Here is a 19,711-nt window from a genome sequence, read left to right on the forward strand (position 1 = left end):
GAGGGCCTAGAGAGACTCACCCATTATCCCTTGAATCCTCATTCCCTCTATCTTGCAGCAGGCAGCAAACCCCCCTCCCACCCTATCCTGGAGCCACAGAAGGGCCTCTGGTCTCTGGCCTCCACGGAAACCACTGCCCTGGGGCTTGTTCTCCATCAACCCCCCCTTCCCCACCCTCCCCCGTCACCCCAAATCAAAACCAGACAAACTCCGGCCAGACCCGGAGACAGGCTCTCGGAGAACTTGTTTCTCTCTCCAACACACCGGCCCACACGTGCACCCACTCGCTGCCGGGCCCCCTCAGCACGTGGCCGCCTCAGACAGGCCTTAAAAGGCAGGTGCGGGCCCTGCCCCGGCTCCTCCCCGCTGCTGGCCGGGCTGCCCGGAGCGCGGCTGCAGCCGTCTGCGGAGCACGCAGTGATATTGCGCCCAGCGCCCCGCAAAGAGGAAGAGGCGGGTGGGGTGGGGGTGGCAGGGGGCATATCCGTCTCCTCCAGACAGGCTTCCAGTGAGCCCTGAGGGCCGAGAGGAGCCCAGGACGACCACCACGCCCACGCCCTCCCCGGCCCCCTCGAAGTCTCGCTAAGCAAGGCCCCAGCCCTCCCGCGTGGGGCAGGTTGTCAGTCACCAGGGAAGGAAAGAAATAGAAGAAAGAGACATACTGGAGAAGTTGACCATTGCGAACTGCTGACACCTGTCCCCGGTGTATCCCACAGGACACCTACCAAAAGAAAGAAAACCAGAAAGAGCGCGCCAGGATAGCGAGCCGCAGGCACGGCAACCCCCCAGCACGGACTCCTGCCGCCGCCGGCTGGGTTCCTTGCCACGGTTAACGCTTTCACTGGCCTCGCCACTCTGCCCCTTACCTGCAGCCCTGAACTGGCAACCCAAGGATTAGGCCAAAAATGAAAAACAAAGCAAAACAAAAACAAAACAAAAGAACTAACAAACCAAAATACAAAAAAGGAAAAAAAACCAAAACAAAACAGCCAAAGATCAAAACAACCAACACCCCTGGCCCTAGGCCCTACGCTGGGGGGGACTGCACCCGGAAGCTTTCTAAGGAGCGGGGACTTGTGTTTGTATCTTCAAACATACTTTGCTTAGGATCTGGCATGTACAATCGCAAAGGCAGTTTCTCCAAACATCTCTGTCCGAAGAATCCGTTTGGACATCTGGAGAAGGAAAAGGGGAAAAATCACAGAACAAACTGGCATCATCCGCGAGGCTCAGGTTAGAAATCAAAGTGCACAGTGATGAATGAGAAAACCAAGTCGGGCGCGGGGCACACTCATCGCTGCAGGGGGCTGGAGTCAGGGCTGGGGGGAGGGCTCAGAAATCTTCCAAATCTCTCTCATAGATGTTGCTCCGTGGGTGGTGGGGGGCAGGGGCGGGGTGGAGAGGAGGATGATTTAGGGAAAGTGGGTGGGGAGATTGGGAACCTCATGCCTAATTATCCTGTGGTCGGTGAGACTTCCCTTCTGACCTGCCTGGGACCCCGTGAAGCTGGAACGGTAGCCCTTTGGAGGCAGGCAGGCAGGCAGGGTGCTGGGAGCCTTCCAGAAGACCAAGTTCTGGGAAGCCACGCCTTCCAGACCCTACCAACGGCTTCTCTCCAGGGCCCCGGGCAGGTTTTCTCATCCACGAAACAGCCCCCAGAAAGCTCAAAGGAGACCTCCGGAATGCTGTTTCTAGACTGTGTGCCCATGACAAAAGGGACCTTGGAGATGTTCCATCTGTTCTCTCAAAGAGGGTTCTGTGGCCAAATAAATTTAAGGAATCCATCCCCGGGTTTCCTTGTAGAGCTGCAATGTGCACTGGCATATGAAAGGCTAGGAAAAGTTTTGTAGGAGGAAAGAGCTGAATATTCCAGTATGTCCCAAATTTATTTGACCATGGAAGATGTTTTTTGAGGAACCCTTATGAACATGGTTTGGGGAAGGCTACCCTGAAGCACTACATATGCAAAAAAAAAAAAAAAAAAAAGGCTTAGTGAGGAACAGGTGTGTAGAGGAGCCGGAATTTACAGCGTCTCAAAGCCGGCCAGCCGGGACCAGGGGTGGGGCACCTGCCTTCACATGGCAAGAACCACAGTTGCGGGGGAGGGCCAAAGCAGGCTCCCCGAGGGCCCCGAAACCTCTTCCACTCGGGGGTCCCCTGGCTGCCTGGGCCGCCTGTCCTTTCCCCGTGACCTGCTCCTCCATCACTGTCTGGCTCTGGTGGGAGTGCGTCCTCCCCTGCTGGGTCCTGTGCAGCTGCTGAGCACCATCCCTGCTCCCTGTCTTTGTCCTCCCCCCGCGGTACACTGTCTTCTCTCTGGCTGCCACTCTACTCTCAAGTGAGTCCCTGTCCTGCAGACTTCTGGGACACATGCCCAGCCCTGTACTATCTTCTGAACCCCGGCAAGGCCAGATACCTAAGGGAAGCTTAAAGACCGGGCCAGACTGACCATCCCACCCCAATTCCCCTGCTCAAAGATGGGTTTGGGCTGCCTCTTCCTTATTGGGAAATTAGGTAACTCCATCGCCAGTGTTCCCTCAATAATAGGTCAGGTGTTCCCCATGAATCAGTAAACCTCCTCAAGAGGTGAGTGTACTCGACCTCTGAACATTCTTGTGTAGACCAACCATCAGCAACCCCTTGAGCTTATAGGGGATGGTTGCCGTTGGCTGTGATAGACCCTCGCAGAACTCCTGTTGCCCGGTCTAGCCTGAGGGACTGGGAGTGGTTGGTGGGCTGCAGGCAGCTGGAGTTTCTCTGGCCTCAGTGGCGTCTCCCGCAGGGGAGGCAGGAGGCTGGTCCTTGCAGGGCTGGTAGTGGATGTGTAGGAATGCCTGGCCAGTGCGTAGCCGTGGAGGGCTGGGGAGTGTGTCTGGAGAACGTGGCGGGAGGTGGGGGGGTTACAGGGGGCTTGATGCACGCACATCCTGTGGAACAGGGTGGCTCAGAGAAGGAGGAGGCTACCACCTTGTCAGTGCATCCTTCTCTGGTCTAAGCATCCCACCCGGGAAAATGCAGGTCATTGCTAAGGCTTCCCAGCCAGCTCCAGTCAGGCTCAGCTCTCCTTCCTCAGCTCTCAGAGACTGATGTCCACTTGGGGTGGGGGCTGGAGGGGAGAGGTGGTTATTAAAGCAGCAGCACCTTTGGGGACGGAGAATAAAGACCCAGGAAGTTGCCAAAACGACTCTCAGAATCCTCAAAGGAATAGGAAAGAGATAGGTTTGGCTGTGTCCGATGTCTGAGATTAGCCCGGCTCTTGTGTGTGTTTAAGAGAGTGGGGTAGTGTAGGGGCAGGAGGGGGCAAAGGGGAAATGGATTCCCACTGCTGACAGTCAGGGATGCTGTCCCATGGCTCTTGGAGACCAATGATAATAAGTAAGCACCTCCCTGCATTGCTGATCCCACACCCAGCCTGGACTAACCGGACTGTAATCTCCTATCTTTCATGGCCACTGAGTTGTACAACTCCAGGTGGCACCGTGGGTACGGTCTCTAACACGAACGTGGCCCCTGGCGTTGTGTAATCTGGTCCTAATCTTCCTATCCTGGGAAAGTGTCTTCCCCACTGGCTGAACAAAAGAGGGCAGTGGGGGATGGGCACCCCATACTGTTCTTTGGGTACTAGATCTTTCCAGCAGCCTCCTGGACTCTCCTTACTCCTGCTTGGTAAGAATGAGCCACGTCCAGGAGCCTGGGGCTTCCTGGGGATGGTTCTGGGGGTGGGCCTACAGCCTTGCTACCCTGCGCTCAGGACCAGGTAGCGGGGTATGGGCTGCATAAACCTATCAACCACGAGGGGGGGGTCTGACTCCATGTGGGGAGCTGGCTGGTAGTGGGTAGGTTCCCACTGAAACGGGGAGTTTCAGGGGCCCAAGGGACAGATGAGAAGGAGCGGCAGGTCCTAGCTTTCTCAGCCCTCCCCCAAGTCATCCACTGTGACTGTGGGAAGGTCTGTGCCCAGGGCTGGAGAAGAGCAGAGGTGAGACGGGGGCAGAGAGGAGAGCCCACGGGCTGTATCTGGGGTGACAGAGAGGTTGGGACTCTGCCTCCCCGTTTTCCCACCCACCTCCCGGGCCTCAGTTTCTCCTTTTGGTAGCCTGGGGATAATGCCATGCGTGCTGCCCTTACCCGGGGGAAGGGGAGGATGAAGGATGAGGGTGTGCCCCAGGCACTGGAGGGGGGTGGAGGGTCTCTGGCCTCATGAGGGGTGGGGTGGAGATGTGGAGAGGATGAGCAGGCAGATGGGTATGGGATGGGAGAACCACCTGGACATGGGGTGGGGCAGGTGGGGGGATGAGCTTGATGGGAGAGGGAGGCATGCCGCTGGTATGTGCACAGGGCTGGAAAGAGTCTTGTTCTGTCATCATCCCCTGAACCAGTCCCCAAGAGTCACGCACCAACCGTGCTCAACAAAAACACGGAGAGAAGAGGAGAAAGCAGCGAGAAGAAGTGCAGAGGCCCCTGTCTGATCCAGACAGGGGACAGTCGCCTGGATTTGGACCCCCATTTTCCAATCCCCCTAAGTTTTCTTTTTTAAAACAAAATTCAGTATCCGTGATACTGTTTATTTTGGCTCTGAATTCCAGAAAAACAGGAGGGATGGAGTGTGCCTGCTTCCCAACACTCCCTGCAGGGCTCAGAACCAATACACAACGACAAGTGTCAGAAAACCAGGAAGGAAAACTGATTTTTATAGAAACTGGAATGAAACTGACCAGTCTAGTTTCATTATCCAAGCTAAGCGGAAATGCAAAAAAATCAAAATAAAAAGTAAACAAACAGCACAAATGGTAAGACGTGAGTTCCATTTCCTAGATTCTTTCCTTTTTATTCCATTCAGGTGTCATCAGGAATCCCAAGAGGCCTGCCCCCCACTTCCCTCCTGGCTCGCCCGCCCCCAGAATGGCCTCTGGGTTCTGCCCTGCCCCCCTCCCCCCTGTCCTTCTCCAGCACAGCTCTGAGGACCTGCCCTCCTGAAAGTGATCCTCACCAGGGACGCCCCTCTCCCCTGAGGGCTCAGGGAGTCAGGGAAAGTTGGTTCCAGGAGCCCTGGCTGGGGCTGACCTAGGGCAGGTTAAAATGGGGAGGTCGTGGTTTGGGGTACCAACATCAAGTTCTAAGTAGTGAACCCCAGTTGCCCACAGGACACCATCTTCACAACGATTGAGGCTCCTGCCCTCTGTTTCTCTCAGATTTAGCTGGGTGTGACTCAGAGGGTCCTAGGGGTACAGCCTTGCTGGCAGGACCCTGTGGGAACCCATATAGCTCATCACACCCCTTTCCACACTAAACACTAGCACTGGAGCTCTGGGCCCCCATGGCCTTCCTCGGCCCTGGCACCTGTCCTGGGTGGCTGAAACCTTCCCTGCCTGGAGCCAGGGCTGATCTCAGTGATGCTGCTAGATTCCTTCAAGGTTCCAGGGTCCGAGGGGCTAGGGAAGAGGAAAGGCCTGGTATGTGTGTGTGTGTGTGTGTCGGGGAGTAAAAGAAGAGGGGCGTACAGGGCTGGGGGATGTCTGTGAGGTATATCAGAACCCTTAGGAGTTTCTATAGATCTCCTGCAGAGAGCTCAGAGTGTTTTCACAGCTAGAATGTTCCCCAGGGTCTGTTGCATGAATGTGGCAGCCTCCTAGAGGCAGAAGAAGGGGAAAGATGAGGGGCCGAGTCCAGGCTGAGAAGTTCCCTGGGGGACCTGCTGTTGCTGCTGGGACAGTCCCCGGAAATTCAGGATGGGGGAGGCCAGTAAGGGGATGGCAGCAGGCGAAGGGTGGGGCTGGGGGGAAGCCAGCAAAGGAGGCCAGATCTGCTTGGCAGTCCGGCCCACCCAGCGCAGCACGGAGGGGAGAGTGCCAAGGAGGCACCCTCATTATCACCTTGTGAGGTGGGGGGTCCTGGGCTAAGGCTGTAGTCAACGGGGAGATGCAGCTTTGGAGCTGGAGTCCAGAGGCAGGAGAGCTGAGAAGTGCTGAATCTGACCTTGTCTGTGGGGAGGGCAAATGCCTCTCTCTGATTTGCCCCCGTACTCTGGTGGCCTCTGCCCAGATGCCATGGGAATGGGGCAACTGTGGCACCTCGCCAGGGTCCTAGGCTTGGGGTGCTTTGAAAACCCAAAGCTGTGAACTAGTGCCCCCCCCCCCCCCCCCCCCGCCTCGATCTGGCCAGAACCTGCACTGCTCTCATCTCCGGCTCCTCATTCACAACTGTGGGCCCGGCTGCGTGAATAGGACCCAGCTGGACCTGCACAAGCCCTGGACTGCTGTGTTCCCGTCTGCCCTGTTGGCTAAGGGGAGCGGGATGGAGATCCTGCTGGGGAGCCCTACCTGGCTGGAGGTAGAGGGGCCCCAGCTCGAGCTTCTCCTCAACCCTGACCTCCCCCATTGGGCCACACCCAGAGCCGTATCCTCACTGGTGTCCTTTCACTCCACAGAGGGGGGCTGGGGTCGGAAATGGAACAAGCAGCACCCAGGGCATAGCTGGACACTGGGCAGGGGGAGCGGCCAGGTCTTGAGGTGAGCACTGGATGCAGAGTCCTTGTCTCCCCTCAAGGCTAGGAGAGCAGACCCTTCACTACCAAGGGCACTGGGAGTTGTGCTTTGCTTGACCCTGCCAAGCTCTTCACTGCTGGGGAAGACACTGCTGGGAAATGTTCATCAGAACACAGTTTGGAGAGTTCCTGAGAGATGGGGGGGAGACGGGGGGGGGAGAGAGAGCGCAGGAGGGGAGAGAGAGAGAGCGCAGGAGGGGGAGAGAGAGAGAGAACCCAGTGCCCAGTGCCTAGGGCATAGACTGGCATCCCCATCTCCCTAATAGGTGTTAGTGAAAGGGTGGACACTGGGAGGTGGGGTGGGGTGGGTTGGGGCCTGAGGAACTGGCACTGCAGAAGCCCCAAGCTCTTGAGGGTCGACAGCTCCCTCGATGCCCAGAAAGGGCTAGGGAGAGGGGCAAACCTCCCTGTCTACAGCCCCTGGGGACCCCGTGTCCGTGGCTTGAAGCGCACGTTTCCTAGAGCCCTCGGCTTCTGCCCCAGCCTCTCTCACCCTACTCTCGCCCCTCAGCCCGCCCCCAGCAGTCACTTACTTGCAGGACAGCTGGTTGATGCCCTCGATGTAGTAGCAGACCCCGCCATTGACACAATAGGACTTGGCCGTCTCGTTGCACTTCCGGGCGTGCCCCGACCAGGATGACAGGGTGGTACTCACTGGAGGTATGAGAGACACGTGCCCGTGACCCACTGAGACCACCTCTGGGCCCCAGGAACCACCTCTTTGCTGGCCCTTCGTGGCCCATCTCAGAGCTGGAAGATCAGGAACCGCAGGAATAACTTGAGAGGGAAGGTCTGGCGGTTCCTCCCAGTCACCAGCAAGGCAAAGGGGAGGCCACCAGGAGCTCTGACCGTTTGCCCAGCGCCACCCTGCACCTGTACTCCGGGCCGAAGTACCCAAACCTCCAAAGGCCACGACGATTTTCTCTGTTTGGGAAGAGATGAGAAGCTAGCGGGAAATACTCCTTCTACTGGAATAAGAGCCCACTTCATTCCTGCCTTTCTGGGGGCTCCACCATAGGTAGATGAGACATGCGGTCTTTCGTGGGGTGCAGGGAGGAGACCTCTACATCCATCTGCACTGCTTGGGATCTCAAGGTGGCCAGGAGGTGGCTGGAAGGGAGCTGGGCTTGGAGGGGAATGGCCCCTTCTGGAGACTCGTTCTCTAAGATCTCAAGAGACATGAGGAGAATCTTAGCTCCCACGTCTTCCTCCTTTGTCAGAGGGGACAAGCCTCTCAGGACTGCTACAAAGGCCACTATGCCCCTCTCCATAAGCACCCAGGGTTTTCTTTGCCTCTGCCCCCATCAGGCAGCCCCATCCTCCCCGACTCAGGCAGCGGCTGTGTCTGAAGGGAGCCTCCAGGCCGCGACGGCCCAGGCTATAAACCCTGGAGGTCAGGTTGCTGGAGGGGAGGTGGGCTGGGGAGAGGCCTGCAGGGTGGCTGGGACGTGGACACTGGGTGAGCGTGAGACGGGGCGTTTAGGCTGCCAACCGAGACCGCCCATCTGATGGCTCAGATTCATTTGCTAAATGAAAATAACTCAAATTCTGCTCCCCTCAGGGGATGGCATCCAGAAACCTGGTTTCAAGGGAAAAGTCTTGCCCCCAGTGCTGGTTTTCCTCTGTTAGCTAATGCCCGAGGCCACGCATCCAGACTGGGTAGCACCTCAGCCTCTGGGGCTCCTAGCATCTCTTGCTCCTGCTCAGCAGCGGCCTCCTGCCTGAGGTGGCCCACCCTACCTCGCCTGCTCCTGTCTCCTTAGGGGTACCGAGTCCCTCCCCGCCCCCTCCCCGTGGTGATGGGGTTGAGAGGAGGAGGAAGAGGAGGAGGAGGAGGGCAGGCACTTGGCGCCCTCAGTGTTTAGACATGTGGGAGACAGATGGAGCGCGGGGACTGGGGGTATATACACAGCTCTGCCTCTGTATATGTCTGAGGAGCTCGCTGATAAAACCCGGCGGGCAGGGCCAGCTCCCACCTTCCCCTCCACACCGTGCCTGTGGCCGCTCTGGCCCCCCCGAGCCCCACCCCTGTGGAGGTCTCCTCCCACACACACCACCACACTTAGCTGGGACGGGAGGCCTCTGCTGGTCGCTGCCCACGCTGGGTCAGGGAGACCCAGGGAACCAAGAAAGGGACAGAGAAGAGAAATAGCTGAGGTGACCCTGCCTGCGAGTTGCAAAATCCATTGCTCTGGAGGACACCAGAGGTTGCCCTGCCCTTCGGTTACGTTGCCAAGGAGGAGTGAAGGAAAGGGGCAGGGGAATGCCTGGCTAGAGTCACTGTGTGTGGTGACAAGGCCGCAGGGCTCCTGACACCTGGTTGAGCATTCTCACCAGCCAGCTAGACCCCCGTGGAAGAACATGAGGCATGTCATGAGCAGGCGAATGCAGATACGATGTGGACCACAGGCTTGGGTCCTCTCGTGGGTGTTGGCTAAGGCAGAGAAGTCTCGGCTTGTGGACCACAGGCTTGTTTACCTCTGTGGCCGTGGGTGGCAGAGACTGCCCACAGCTACGCTGAGTGAGCAGTAGACAGCAGGGAGGATGGTGGCCGGGGCCACAGCCGTATACTTGGGCCTGTCCACATGTATGTCTGTGCTCATGGAGGCCTTGGGAGGCAGACAACGGCTCCTGAAGGAAGATGGGGCCTCAGCTGGGATGCATGGCCTGCGCTGGACTCCCCGCAAGGCAGCATGGTCTATGCTCCCTTGTCAGCATATCCGTCTTTCTTCACTGTGTCCGCCCACGTTTGGGGAAGTAAAGGTGACATCTATACTCCAAGTTGGAGAATCTGGCTGCTCCCTTGACCCCCCAACTGGGATGGCCCCTAGGCTTCCCAAATGGGGCTTCTGATCATCTGCCAGGCCACTTGCTTCCCCAGGCTTACTCATCCCACTGACTGAGCAGCATAGACCAAAGACCAAAGATGCTGGGACCAAAGCATCTTTCATTTCTTCTCCCCCTTTGTTTTCCCCATCCATTCATCCATCTCCGAGGCTGTCTGTCTACCTGTTCACAAGGCTCCGGCCACATGTCTCCACCACTTCCCAGCCCAGGCCTCCACGGTCTCTTTCTTGGATGACCGCAACAGCCTCCTCACTGGTCTTTCTGCCCTCACTCTTGCCTTCATTTCTCACCTTTTTGCCTTCCTGCTGTTAAAGTGGTCTTTAAAATAGGTAAAAATGATCAATCACTTCCATTCTCAAAATCCTCCAATGGCTTCCACTTTCCCTCAGCATAAAGGCCCCCAACTCCTCTCCCACGTCATGTCCTGTCCCTCTCTTGAAGTATCTTCTGGGGTGAAGATAAAAAATATCTTCAGACTGTACTGGCTTAGTCCAGCTCCTCTAACAAGCTAGGGGTCTTCCTGTCCTGGACTTCCAAAATACCAGTGTGTCAGAGAGGCTGCCCGGGCTCCTCCCTTTCTCTTTCTCTTAGCTGCATACACTTGTACTTAAAGTACTTATTCTAACATGATTAAATGCCAAGCTCCTCCACCAGCATGTAAGCTCCATCTAGGCGGGGTCCATGTCTATCTCGTTCACCAATGAACTCCAGTGTTTAGAGTAGCGCGTGACCCGTAACAGGTGCCTAACAAGGATTTACAGATATCTGTCAGGAGCAAATGAACATCTGATTTTTCCGAGTAAGGTGCCTTCTACCATCCAGGAGCTTGTCTGGTCAACTTGGCCTGATGATAACTTTTCCATAGACTAAAGCATTGTCTCCTATTACACGCAGATCTTCCCAGAAGGTCATCGGGGAAATGCAACTCAAAACCACAGTGAGATGCCGCTTCACACCCCCCTTGGATGGCTATAATAAAAAAGACGGACCAGAACCAGGGGGGTGGTGAAGATGTGGAGAATTTGGAATCCCTATACCTTGCTGGGGGACGTATAAAATGGTGCAGCCACTTTGGAATACAGTCAGAATTAAACTGAGTTACCATATGGCCAGGGAATTCCACTTCTAGGTATATACCCAAGAGAACTGGACCCCTGTGTGCGCACCAAAACTTGTTCTGCATGTTACAGCAGCATTATTCATGAGAGCCCAGATGGGGAAAAACTTGGATGACCCAACAACCCAAATCACTGACTGGGATAAACAAAATGTGGACTAGCCACGTAATGGAGTATCATGCAGCCACGAAAAGGAAAGAAGTACTGGTATGTGCTACAGTATGGATGAACCTCAAAACCATTATGGTAAGTGGAAGAAAGCAGTCCTCAAAGGCCACATACTGTATGACTCTAATTATATGAAAAGTCCAGAATAGGTAAATCCATAGGAGCAGAAAATAGATTTGTGGTTGCCAGAAGCAGAGGGGTGGGGGCATGGGGAGTGAATGCTAACGGGCATGGGGTTTCTTTTTGAGGTGATGAAAGTGTTTTGGAATTAGTGGTGATGGTTGTTCAACCTTGTGAATATACTAAGAGCCACTGAATTATATACTTTAAAAAGGGTTAATTTTGGGGCACCTGGGTGGCTCAGTCAGTTAAGCGGCTGGCTTCGGCTCAGGTCATGATCCTGGGGTCCTGGGATCGAGCCCCACATCTGGCTCCCTGCTCAGCAGAGAGCCTGCTTCTCCCTCTCCCTCTGCCTGCCACTCTGCCTACTTGTGCTCTCTCTTTCTCTGTCAAATAAATTTAAAAAATCTTAAAAAAAAAAAAAAAGGGTGAATTTTATGGTCTGTAAGTTATATCTCAAAAATTTTTGATTTTCCCCGGGGGACGTCTGGGGGGCTCAGTCAGTTGAGCGTCTGCCTTTGGTTCAGGTCATGATCCCAGGTCCTGGGATCAAGTCCAGCGACGGGCTCCCTGCTCACTGGGGAGTCTGCTTCTCCCTCTCCCTCTGCCCCTCTCCCCACTCGTGCTCTCTCTCGCTCTCTGTCTCTCTCAAATGAATAAATAAAATCTTAAAAGTGCCTGGAAGAACGGCTAACATCAAAAACATAAGGAACAGCATGTGTTGGTGAGGTTGGGGAGAAAAAAGGACCCTAATGCACTGTTGGTGGGAATGTAAACAGGGGCAGCTGCTGTGGAAAATAGTATGAAAATATTAAAAATAGAATTACCATATGATCCAGTAATTCCACTACTGGGTATTTACCCAAAGAATATGAAAACACTAATTCAAAAAGATATGTGCACCCCTATGTTTATTGTAGCAGCATTTACAATAGCCAAAATTGGAAGCAGCCCAAGTATCCATCCATAGATGAATGGATAAAGAAGATGCGATATAGAATGGAATATTACTCAGCCATAAAAAATGAAATCTTGTTATTTGCAATGTAGATGGATCTAGAGGGTACAAAGCTAAGTGAAATAATACAATCAGAGAAAGACAAATGCCATATGATTTCACTCCTATGTGGACTTTAAGGAACAAAACAAAGGAACAAAGAAAAAGACAAAAAACCCAGAAGTCTCTTAACTCTAGAGAACAAACTGATGGTGACCAGAGGGGAGGTGGGTGGGGGGATGGGTGAAATAGGTGATGGGGATGAGAAGTATATTTGTGGTGAGCACAGGGTAAGGTACAGAATGGCTGAATCCCTCTATTGTACACCTGAAACTGATATAATGCATGTAAATTACATTGGAATTAAAATTAAAAATGCCTGGAAGGGTAAACCCAGGAGGCCTCCCCCAGCCATCAGCGTCTTGGTGGGCGTGAGCTTTCGGAGGCTCTGAGGGAAGAGCCAGGAGACACTCTCCCTGCTGCTGACTGCCGCAATTCCTCTCCACTGCTCATGGGGGAAACTCCACTTACCTTTTCGGGCCCCGATCAAGTGATCTCCCTTCATCAAAGCTCCCACCCACCTGCCCAGGATGCCCCCTTCGTGTGGGTAAAGTTGCCTTTCCTCTTTCATGTGTTAGGACAGGCAGATGCTTTCAGTTTGGGTTTGGCGTCCTGCCTGGAACTTTGAGGGACTTCACTGGGAGCCAAAGCTATGACTCCCCAGAGCTCTGAACCTGGTCCTTCTGAGTAAGGCCTTGCTGAATAGGTGAGCGAGAGAGCAGGTGTGTGTGTGTGTGTGTGTGTGTGTGTGTGTACAGAGAACCTTTCTAAGCTCCCAGGTGAGGGACAGGCCCAGAAGCCTCTGCAGGGCTTCCGCGGTCCTGTGACTCCCCAGGTCAAATCTGCGTCCGCTCTGGGGCGGAGCGAAGCCCAGCTGGACATCCTGGGACTGGGACAGCCACCTCAGGACGTTCCCAAGTTCTCTTTCAGTTGGGGATGAGGCAGCTGGTTTCTCGAACTCCGAGGTGGGCTGGACCAAGCTGATTGTTTTATTAAAAGCCCCACAAATGTCCTGCTGACTCCTCCTCCTCCCAGGCAACCAGGGAGGCGGTGTCTTGTGAGCTGGCAGAACTGTGACCGTAAGCAGGGTCTGCTCCGATTCGGGGAAGGAGCCTCACGCTCCGCGGCAACAGAGCCCAAGCAGGCCGCCAGGGTCCCAGCGATGCCCCTGGCACGGCCACTGCTCCCTGCGCCCTCCCATGCCCTCTTCTGGTCACCCCACCGCTGTGGCCCTGGCTTCCCTGGGGCCTGGGCGGGCCAAGCCAACCCACCTTGGGATGAGTCACAGGGGGCAGGCACAGCTCCCCACTACCCGCCCTCCACCTCCGCCCCAGGGTGTGGTTGCTGCAGGTCTTCTGGGCTCCATGGGTAAACAAGGAGCCTGGGCATCTCTGCCTGTGGAAACGGCGCCCCCACAGGGGCCCTGTTCGTCACCCCATGTCAAGGGTAGGGGCCTGCCATGGACTGAACAGGGCAAGGAAGAGGTGGGGTGAGTGTGTGAGTGTGTGAGTGTGTGAGTGTGTGTGTGTGTGTGTGTGTGTGTGTGTGGTGGGGGCTAGGTGCACAGGATGTCCGTCTCGATACCAAACTCAGAATCTTCAGATTTTACGGGGCAAGAGTCTAGAGATCATCCGGCTCAGTCTCAGCTGGGGAAATGGAAGACAAGTGATGTGGAGTAAGTCTCCCAGGCTCACAGAGCTCGGAAGAGACCAAAGCTCGGGACTCTGTGTGGCTCAGGCCAGCTGCTCTCATGCTGGGCTGGAGGGCAGAGAGGCAAGGAGCCCTTGGGGCAGCCCCCCGGTCCCTAACCGATCAGAACGGGCTGCTGAGCGCAGACAGGAGCTCCTGTGGGGCGCGGGGATCTTCCAAGGGTCTCCAGCCTCAGACCCCAAGGCCAGCACCGCAGCGAGGCTGCTACTGTGGTTTTCTGCATGGCAGCCCTGCCCTCCTCCTCTGCTTCTTCCTAGAGCACCCCTCTAGGAAAGCCCCCCCCCCGTGTAGTTTGGGCAGGGCCACCCCTCACTGGACTCTGCCTCTCTATCCCCTTGGCATGCTCACAAGCCTGGCAAGGATACCACCCCTATCCCCTGAGGCCAGTGACTGGGCCAAGCGGGGCACATGAACTAAGCAGGACCCACTGGCACCCATCCTTGGGGTCATGTGAAGGATGCAGAGGAGAGCTGTCTGTGTTCCCTGGGTGGGAGGCCGGGATGATGTGAAACCTGGAGCTGTCTGAGGCCATGGTCTCTTCTTCCCTATCTGTTCCCCAAACACGGGAGAAGCCCATTTTACAGAAGGAGAGAACGAGTACAACACACCGTGGGAGAGGGCATCCTGAACCCTATTTGAGTACTTGGACTCTGTCGTGTCTGAGCCCGGTTCTACCTCTGGATTTCTCAGTTTTATAAACCAATAAGTACGTTCCTTAAGTAGTTTTAAGTTGGGTTCTTGTTGGGTATTTTTTTTTAATTATTTATTTATTTAAGTGATCTCTACACCCAACAAGCTCACGACCCTGAGATCAAGAGTTGCATGCTCCACTGACTGAGCCAGCCAGGTGCCCCTCCTGCCCGTTCTAACCAAGAAAATCTTGAACAAAACAAGAAACGTCAAGTCCAAAATGGATTTAAGAATGTCTGCCCACTATGGCTAGAGGTAACGGGTGCTGGACACCTAGCATGGTCCATTTTCCTGGGCTTGGGACAGGTGGGGAGGAGCGGTGGCGGGGGGGGGCACGTACCCCACCCCCGGGGCCTGTGGGAGTCGGTAAAGGCCTTGGAGCAGGTTATAAGTCCTTTTCTATATTATTTACCAGGCGCTGACTATGAGCCAGACACCGTGTTAGGCCCTGAGCGAGAGCGGCAGTCAGGCGAGACCTAGCCCCACGGAGCTCACGGTCTCCGTGTTCGCTACCTACTTTTACATGGTCTAGACCTCTCCTTAACCATCAGTTAGACGTGCGGCAGAATATTTAACCTCTTTGAGCTTCAGTCTCATAAATGATGAGCTACACCATGGGTTTGTCAGAGCTCAAGAGATCGTATAGAAGGGGGCACGGAACAAGCTCTCAGTAAACAGTAGCTCTCCTTGTAACTCCTGGGGAGAGGGCACCATCCCCGCTCTCCCCACTCCTGGCTCACAATTCCACCTGGGAGCAGGACCTGAGCTGGGAATGACACTGTGGTGGGAGGGAGGGGTCGGGGCGGACCGTAGCCTGGGAGAGATAGCACGAGAGGAAGAATAAGAACAGGAAAGATCGTTAGGGCCAGGTTGGTGGGTTCTAGGCTGTGGGACGAAGTTCTTGTTCTGTGGCACCACGGGGTGGGGGCATGACAAGACGAAAGCATCTTAAGAGGCCATTGCTCTGGTTTAGGTGAATAGGGCTGAAACCTGGGCCGGGTTGCCTCTGAGGTAGGGTTGGAGTGGGAGGTACAGATGTGAGAAAGATCCAGAAAGAAGACAGACCAGGACCTGGAGGCTTGGACCTTTAAGAAACAGCGGCGAGGGAGGCGAGAAGCCTGAGGGGCTGGGAGAACACAGAGAGCCCCTCACGGTACGGGACAGACCGGGTCTGCACCAGGTTTTCCTCTGAGGGTCCCGGGGCAGGGAACGTTCCACATTCTCTTTAGATAATGCTGGATTTCGGGAGTCCTGGAGGGCTACCTTGTACAGGCAGGCGAAGGCAGCTGCAGGATTAGACTGACAGGGGCAGGACTGGAAGTGAACCCAAAGAACCAGGTAGCCCAATGGTATGCTCAGTGTGTGGGTGTTGGGAGGGGGAGAGCGATCTGTGGGATTTGGAGTTCCCGGGCTAGAGTGGAAGTGTGCGGCCTGAGGACAGGCAGCTCTGGCCACTTTCCAGCCAAGGGAAAGCAGGCTGCCTGGGTGCCGACACTGGACTGCCACGGGGGAGGTGGGAAGCTAAGGGTGCCGTGGCGGCCGTGGGCTTCTGACCTTGCATGTGTTTAAGGGAAAGGCCCACCTGTGGGAGAAGGGTCTGCTGCCCGCAGGAGCCCACACAGCCCAGCCTCCTGGCCGTGGCCCCGGGGAGACGGGCTGCCTGAACCTGGGGGCCCGGCAAAGCAACAGGCAGTCAGCTCCCACACGCCCAGGGCCTGCCTCTCCCTGGAGCCCCGCTCTTGGCAGCCCAGCCTCCCATAATTGCCTTCTAAAAATATCCTTCCCCTGCCCCCACCTCCTGATTTCAAAATGTTTAGTTTTCAGGATATTTAAAATGAGAGCTGGCGGCTCTTCCAGGCCCAGATAACAAAGCTAAACATTTATGCTTCAACTGCATTTCTCTGAATCGGCCCAGATCCTGGGGCTTGATATGGCAGCAGCAGGAGGGAGGGGAGGCAAGTGCACGATGGATCATGTGCGGGCCTCCTGAGGGCTGGGGGCAACTGGCCTGCCCCCACCAACCCCCTGCAGGACCCCTCCCTTTGTGGGGGGACCACCTACCGCTGTTGACGTGGAGCCGGCCCCGGACCGTGTCCTTCCCCAGGATGTTCTCAGCCTCGCAGACATACTCCCCAGCATCCTCCACCTTCACCTTGTTGAACTGGAGTCGTGAGTTCTTTCTGGTTAGGGAGGGGATAAGAGGGGGAGAGATGTGAGCCAAGGCTCAGGCTGGCTGTGGTTCCCCAGCGGTCACCCAGCGGTCACCTCTCCCTACAGAGCGACAGTGGCTGCACAGGGTGGATCGGAAGAAGGTTCTGGGCTCCAGGTGGAATGCTGAGCTCCCCGAGCTGCAGGGAGACCTGGGGGCTCAGGAGAGCACAGGGTAGAGCTAGCGGCTGCATGTACGTTCTTCATCTGCGAATCCTCCTGTCCACTTTCCCGGGGCTGGACCTTCTTTGTAGCCTTTCTCTGGGGGAGGAAAGTGGGATCTCCTGAGGCAGTCACATGGCTACCTCTCTCCTTTCCGTTCAGGGTCCCTTCCCCCAGTCCCAGTGTGCCCCTCTCAAAACAGGGCAGCCACTGCTCACCAGTTCCTCAGCCTTCCCTTGGGAGTGGCAGCCTGCCGCTCTAGACACGGAAGGCCCGTCCCCAGGGCCCGGGGCAGGCCCCTGAGCTCACAGCCTCCCGTGGCACCTGTGTCCAGCCGCCCAGTCCCAACCCGTGGCTCCCCCGCCTTCACCTCAGCCCTGCCACTAGGGGTACTCTGTGGCTTCTCCCCGGGGCTTTAGCGTCCTTCCTTCATGCATGCATGCATTCCTTCATCCATCCATCCATTTAATAACTGTTTACTGAGTGCCTTCTATGAGCTGGAAGCTTGGATCCCTCAAGGGAACAGACAGATCCTGGTCCTTATGGCCTGACTGGACCCTCCTGGCTAACCGGGAGATGGATAGGCAGTACAGATGGGGAAATTGAGTCCTACAGGGGCTTCGGGACTTGTGCGAAGGGGCCTGGCAAGACAGAGGCAGAGGTGGACGAGGCGCTGGAGCTGGTGAGGGGCTCATGGGCTATTTCCCAGAGCCAGAGGCTGGGGGGCTAGCCTCCGTTGCGAAGGGCTTTGCACCCCGTCCCTGCATGCCGAGAGTTGTGGGGCCAGGCCTGGGCAGGGACCATGGGCTGTGTGTGACTCCAGGGCACCAGGCCCTGGTTCCCCTCTTCTTTCCGAAGACCCTGCCAAACCTCTCCTTCCTTTCCAGGGTTCCTCTGCCCCTGCCCCAGGGTGCCTGGGCTCTGCGGGGTCTGTTCACCCTTCCCATCCCACCCTCTGCCCCAGTGCTCCTCAGGGGCCTGGGGCCCCTCTGAGCTCTGGATAAAGCCTAGTGGCCCAGCCTGGGCCCCAGGGGGAAACAAGAAGTAGCATGAAAATTTCTTTACATGATGTAACCTCCTCTTTTTAGTCCCAAATTAAGACACCAGATTCCCAGAATATGTGTAGCGTGTTAGAGGGGTGGTGGAACAGGAGGTAGGGTAGTCCAGCTGCCACTGTCCTAAGCCCAGGGATGAAAAATAGAGCCGTGATGCTGATGGGGGAAGGGCAGGGGAGGCGAGGCTGGGCCGCGAGTGCAGGAGCCAGAGAATTGACCCCCATCCCCACTGGGGCTGTGCTTTGGGAACCTGTTTCCTGGGCTCACTGCTGCCTCGGGGGGCCTCTTCCCCGACCTCCTCACTCCAAGATCCTCCAAAGGAGGGTCCATGGGGTTGTCTTGTCAACAGGCCCTGTTGCTGTGGTGATGTCCTCACCGATGTTTCGGCCACAGCTATCTGACCGCCCCGTCCCTCCAACCCTTCCCAGCTCAAGCCAGTCTCTGTCTCCTTGGCCTGGTGTCTGCCTACAGTCCTCTTCTGTCAATTCAAGTCCGTTCTCTTCCTTAAACGGAGCCTTGGAGGCTTCAGCTAATCCGCTGCCTTCCTGGCTTCAGCTAATCTCCTTCCTGGCTTCAGCTAATCCGCTGCCACAAAGCCCAGCGGCCTCAGGACCAGGCTTCTCTCACTTCTTGGCCACCAGCAATTCCCCGACACTAGATGAGCAGAGCAGGGGACCACCTGAGGGTCGCAGGGTCAGAGGATAGGGGGCACAGAGCCAGAAGCTCCTTGTCACCCACAGCTGAATTCACAGGAGCTCCCCTTACACCACATCCTAGGTAGCAGGAAAGGTGGAGTTAGGCTCCAGATCTCTGGAGGGATAAAGGCTGGAAATGGGAGGAAGGCCTTCCCACAGAAGGTTGTGAGGCCTGTGGAAAGTCGGTCCAAGGCTCAGGGAGATGCCTCTCCTTTGAGGAGCTGACAAGAGGCGAGTGGACAGAAACAAGGGCGCCTTGGTTTGCTGGCTGTAGGCACCTTCGTTCTCAGCTGGGTGGTGATCTGGCCAGTGCCGGGGAGGGCGCCCTGGACTTGCAGAAGAGGTCCTGGGGTCAGAGCTGCAGGGTAGGGGCTCTCTGGGTCTCTCAGCCCTGAAGGAGCAGGGGCCGCTACATTCTCTTGTCACTCCTAGCTCCAGTCGGAAACGCTGAGGATTCGGGACTCTGTCCCACCTTCCTGGTAGGCCCGATGCCCGCCTGCCACACTGACTCAGGTCTGGCCCTGCGACAGATGCCCCCCCCCCCCCCCCCCGCTAGTTTAATGCCGGCAGGGACGGGATCTGGGCGGCCGCATCCTCCACTCGCACATTTTCCTCCATGCCTACCTCCCGCTGCCTGCCTGAGGGGCCTGTTGTAGCTTGTCCCTCATAAATAAGGGAACATGTGGTTCCGCAGGGGAGGGCCCTGCGCCCAGGGCTTGGGGGGGCTGGTTTTCTTCTGGCACAGGACGGCCTGGGTGAGACACCTCAGTGTGGTGGCCCCAGAGACAGCACCAGCTATTGGGGGAGGCGGCCTCTGTAGCCCAAGAGCCTGGTCACGACGGATTGTGGCCTGGCAGATGGAGTGCTACGATGGGCAGAGAGCAAGCTGTAGTGTGGGCGGAAGGAAAGAGAAGATTCTGCCAGCAAGGAGACTCCTCCTCATGTCCCTGGCTCCCATGCCAGGTGAAGTGTGTGTGCGTGTGGAGGGGCGGCCGTCTCTGCCACAGCGAGGGAATCCGAAGTTCTCCATCATGGCTCACTCCTCCACCCCGTCAACTCACTGCTGGGAGCCCAGGGGTGGGATAGGTGGATCGAGGATGTTTTGGGACTGCAGCAAATGAGACAGGGCCCTAATAGGAAGAGGGCAGGGGGCACACTTCAGGCTCTTAGGGGTCCCCAATACCCAGGACAGAAAGACCTGACAAGGCCCTGTTTCTGGACCGGGTAACCCGTTTGTCAGATGAGACTGAGGCTTGACCAGGACAGGAACTTGCTCAAAGTCTAGGTCAACCCAAAGGCTGTCCAGTCCTAGTGTCACCCTGTACCCAGGAGAGGGG

At 56.3% G+C, this 19,711-nt stretch overlaps 1 protein-coding gene across 3 annotated transcripts in view; it reads right to left on the minus strand.

Moving 5' to 3' along the window:
* The window catches only part of NRG2 (neuregulin 2), a 180,859-nt gene that overhangs the window by 14,697 nt on the left and 146,451 nt on the right, over nucleotides 1-19,711 (minus strand). For 2 of the 3 annotated variants that reach the window (XM_045893581.3, XM_064595989.1), the window contains exons 3-5: nucleotides 16,316-16,434; nucleotides 7,078-7,198; nucleotides 1,099-1,175 (exon numbers count right to left, since the gene is read on the minus strand). In XM_045893581.3, coding sequence (XP_045749537.2) covers nucleotides 1,099-1,175; nucleotides 7,078-7,198; nucleotides 16,316-16,434 — 317 coding nt within the window. Of the gene's footprint in view, nucleotides 1-662; nucleotides 722-1,098; nucleotides 1,176-7,077; nucleotides 7,199-16,315; nucleotides 16,435-19,711 lie in introns of all 3 variants that reach the window. The other variant, XM_064595990.1, reaches the window with a different exon arrangement.

The sequence above is a fragment of the Mirounga angustirostris genome, unplaced genomic scaffold (assembly GCF_029215605.1).
Source record: "Mirounga angustirostris isolate CCGP_5_RB_7025 unplaced genomic scaffold, mMirAng1.0.hap1 SCAF_7, whole genome shotgun sequence".
In the NCBI taxonomy this organism is placed as follows: Eukaryota; Metazoa; Chordata; class Mammalia; order Carnivora; family Phocidae; genus Mirounga; species Mirounga angustirostris.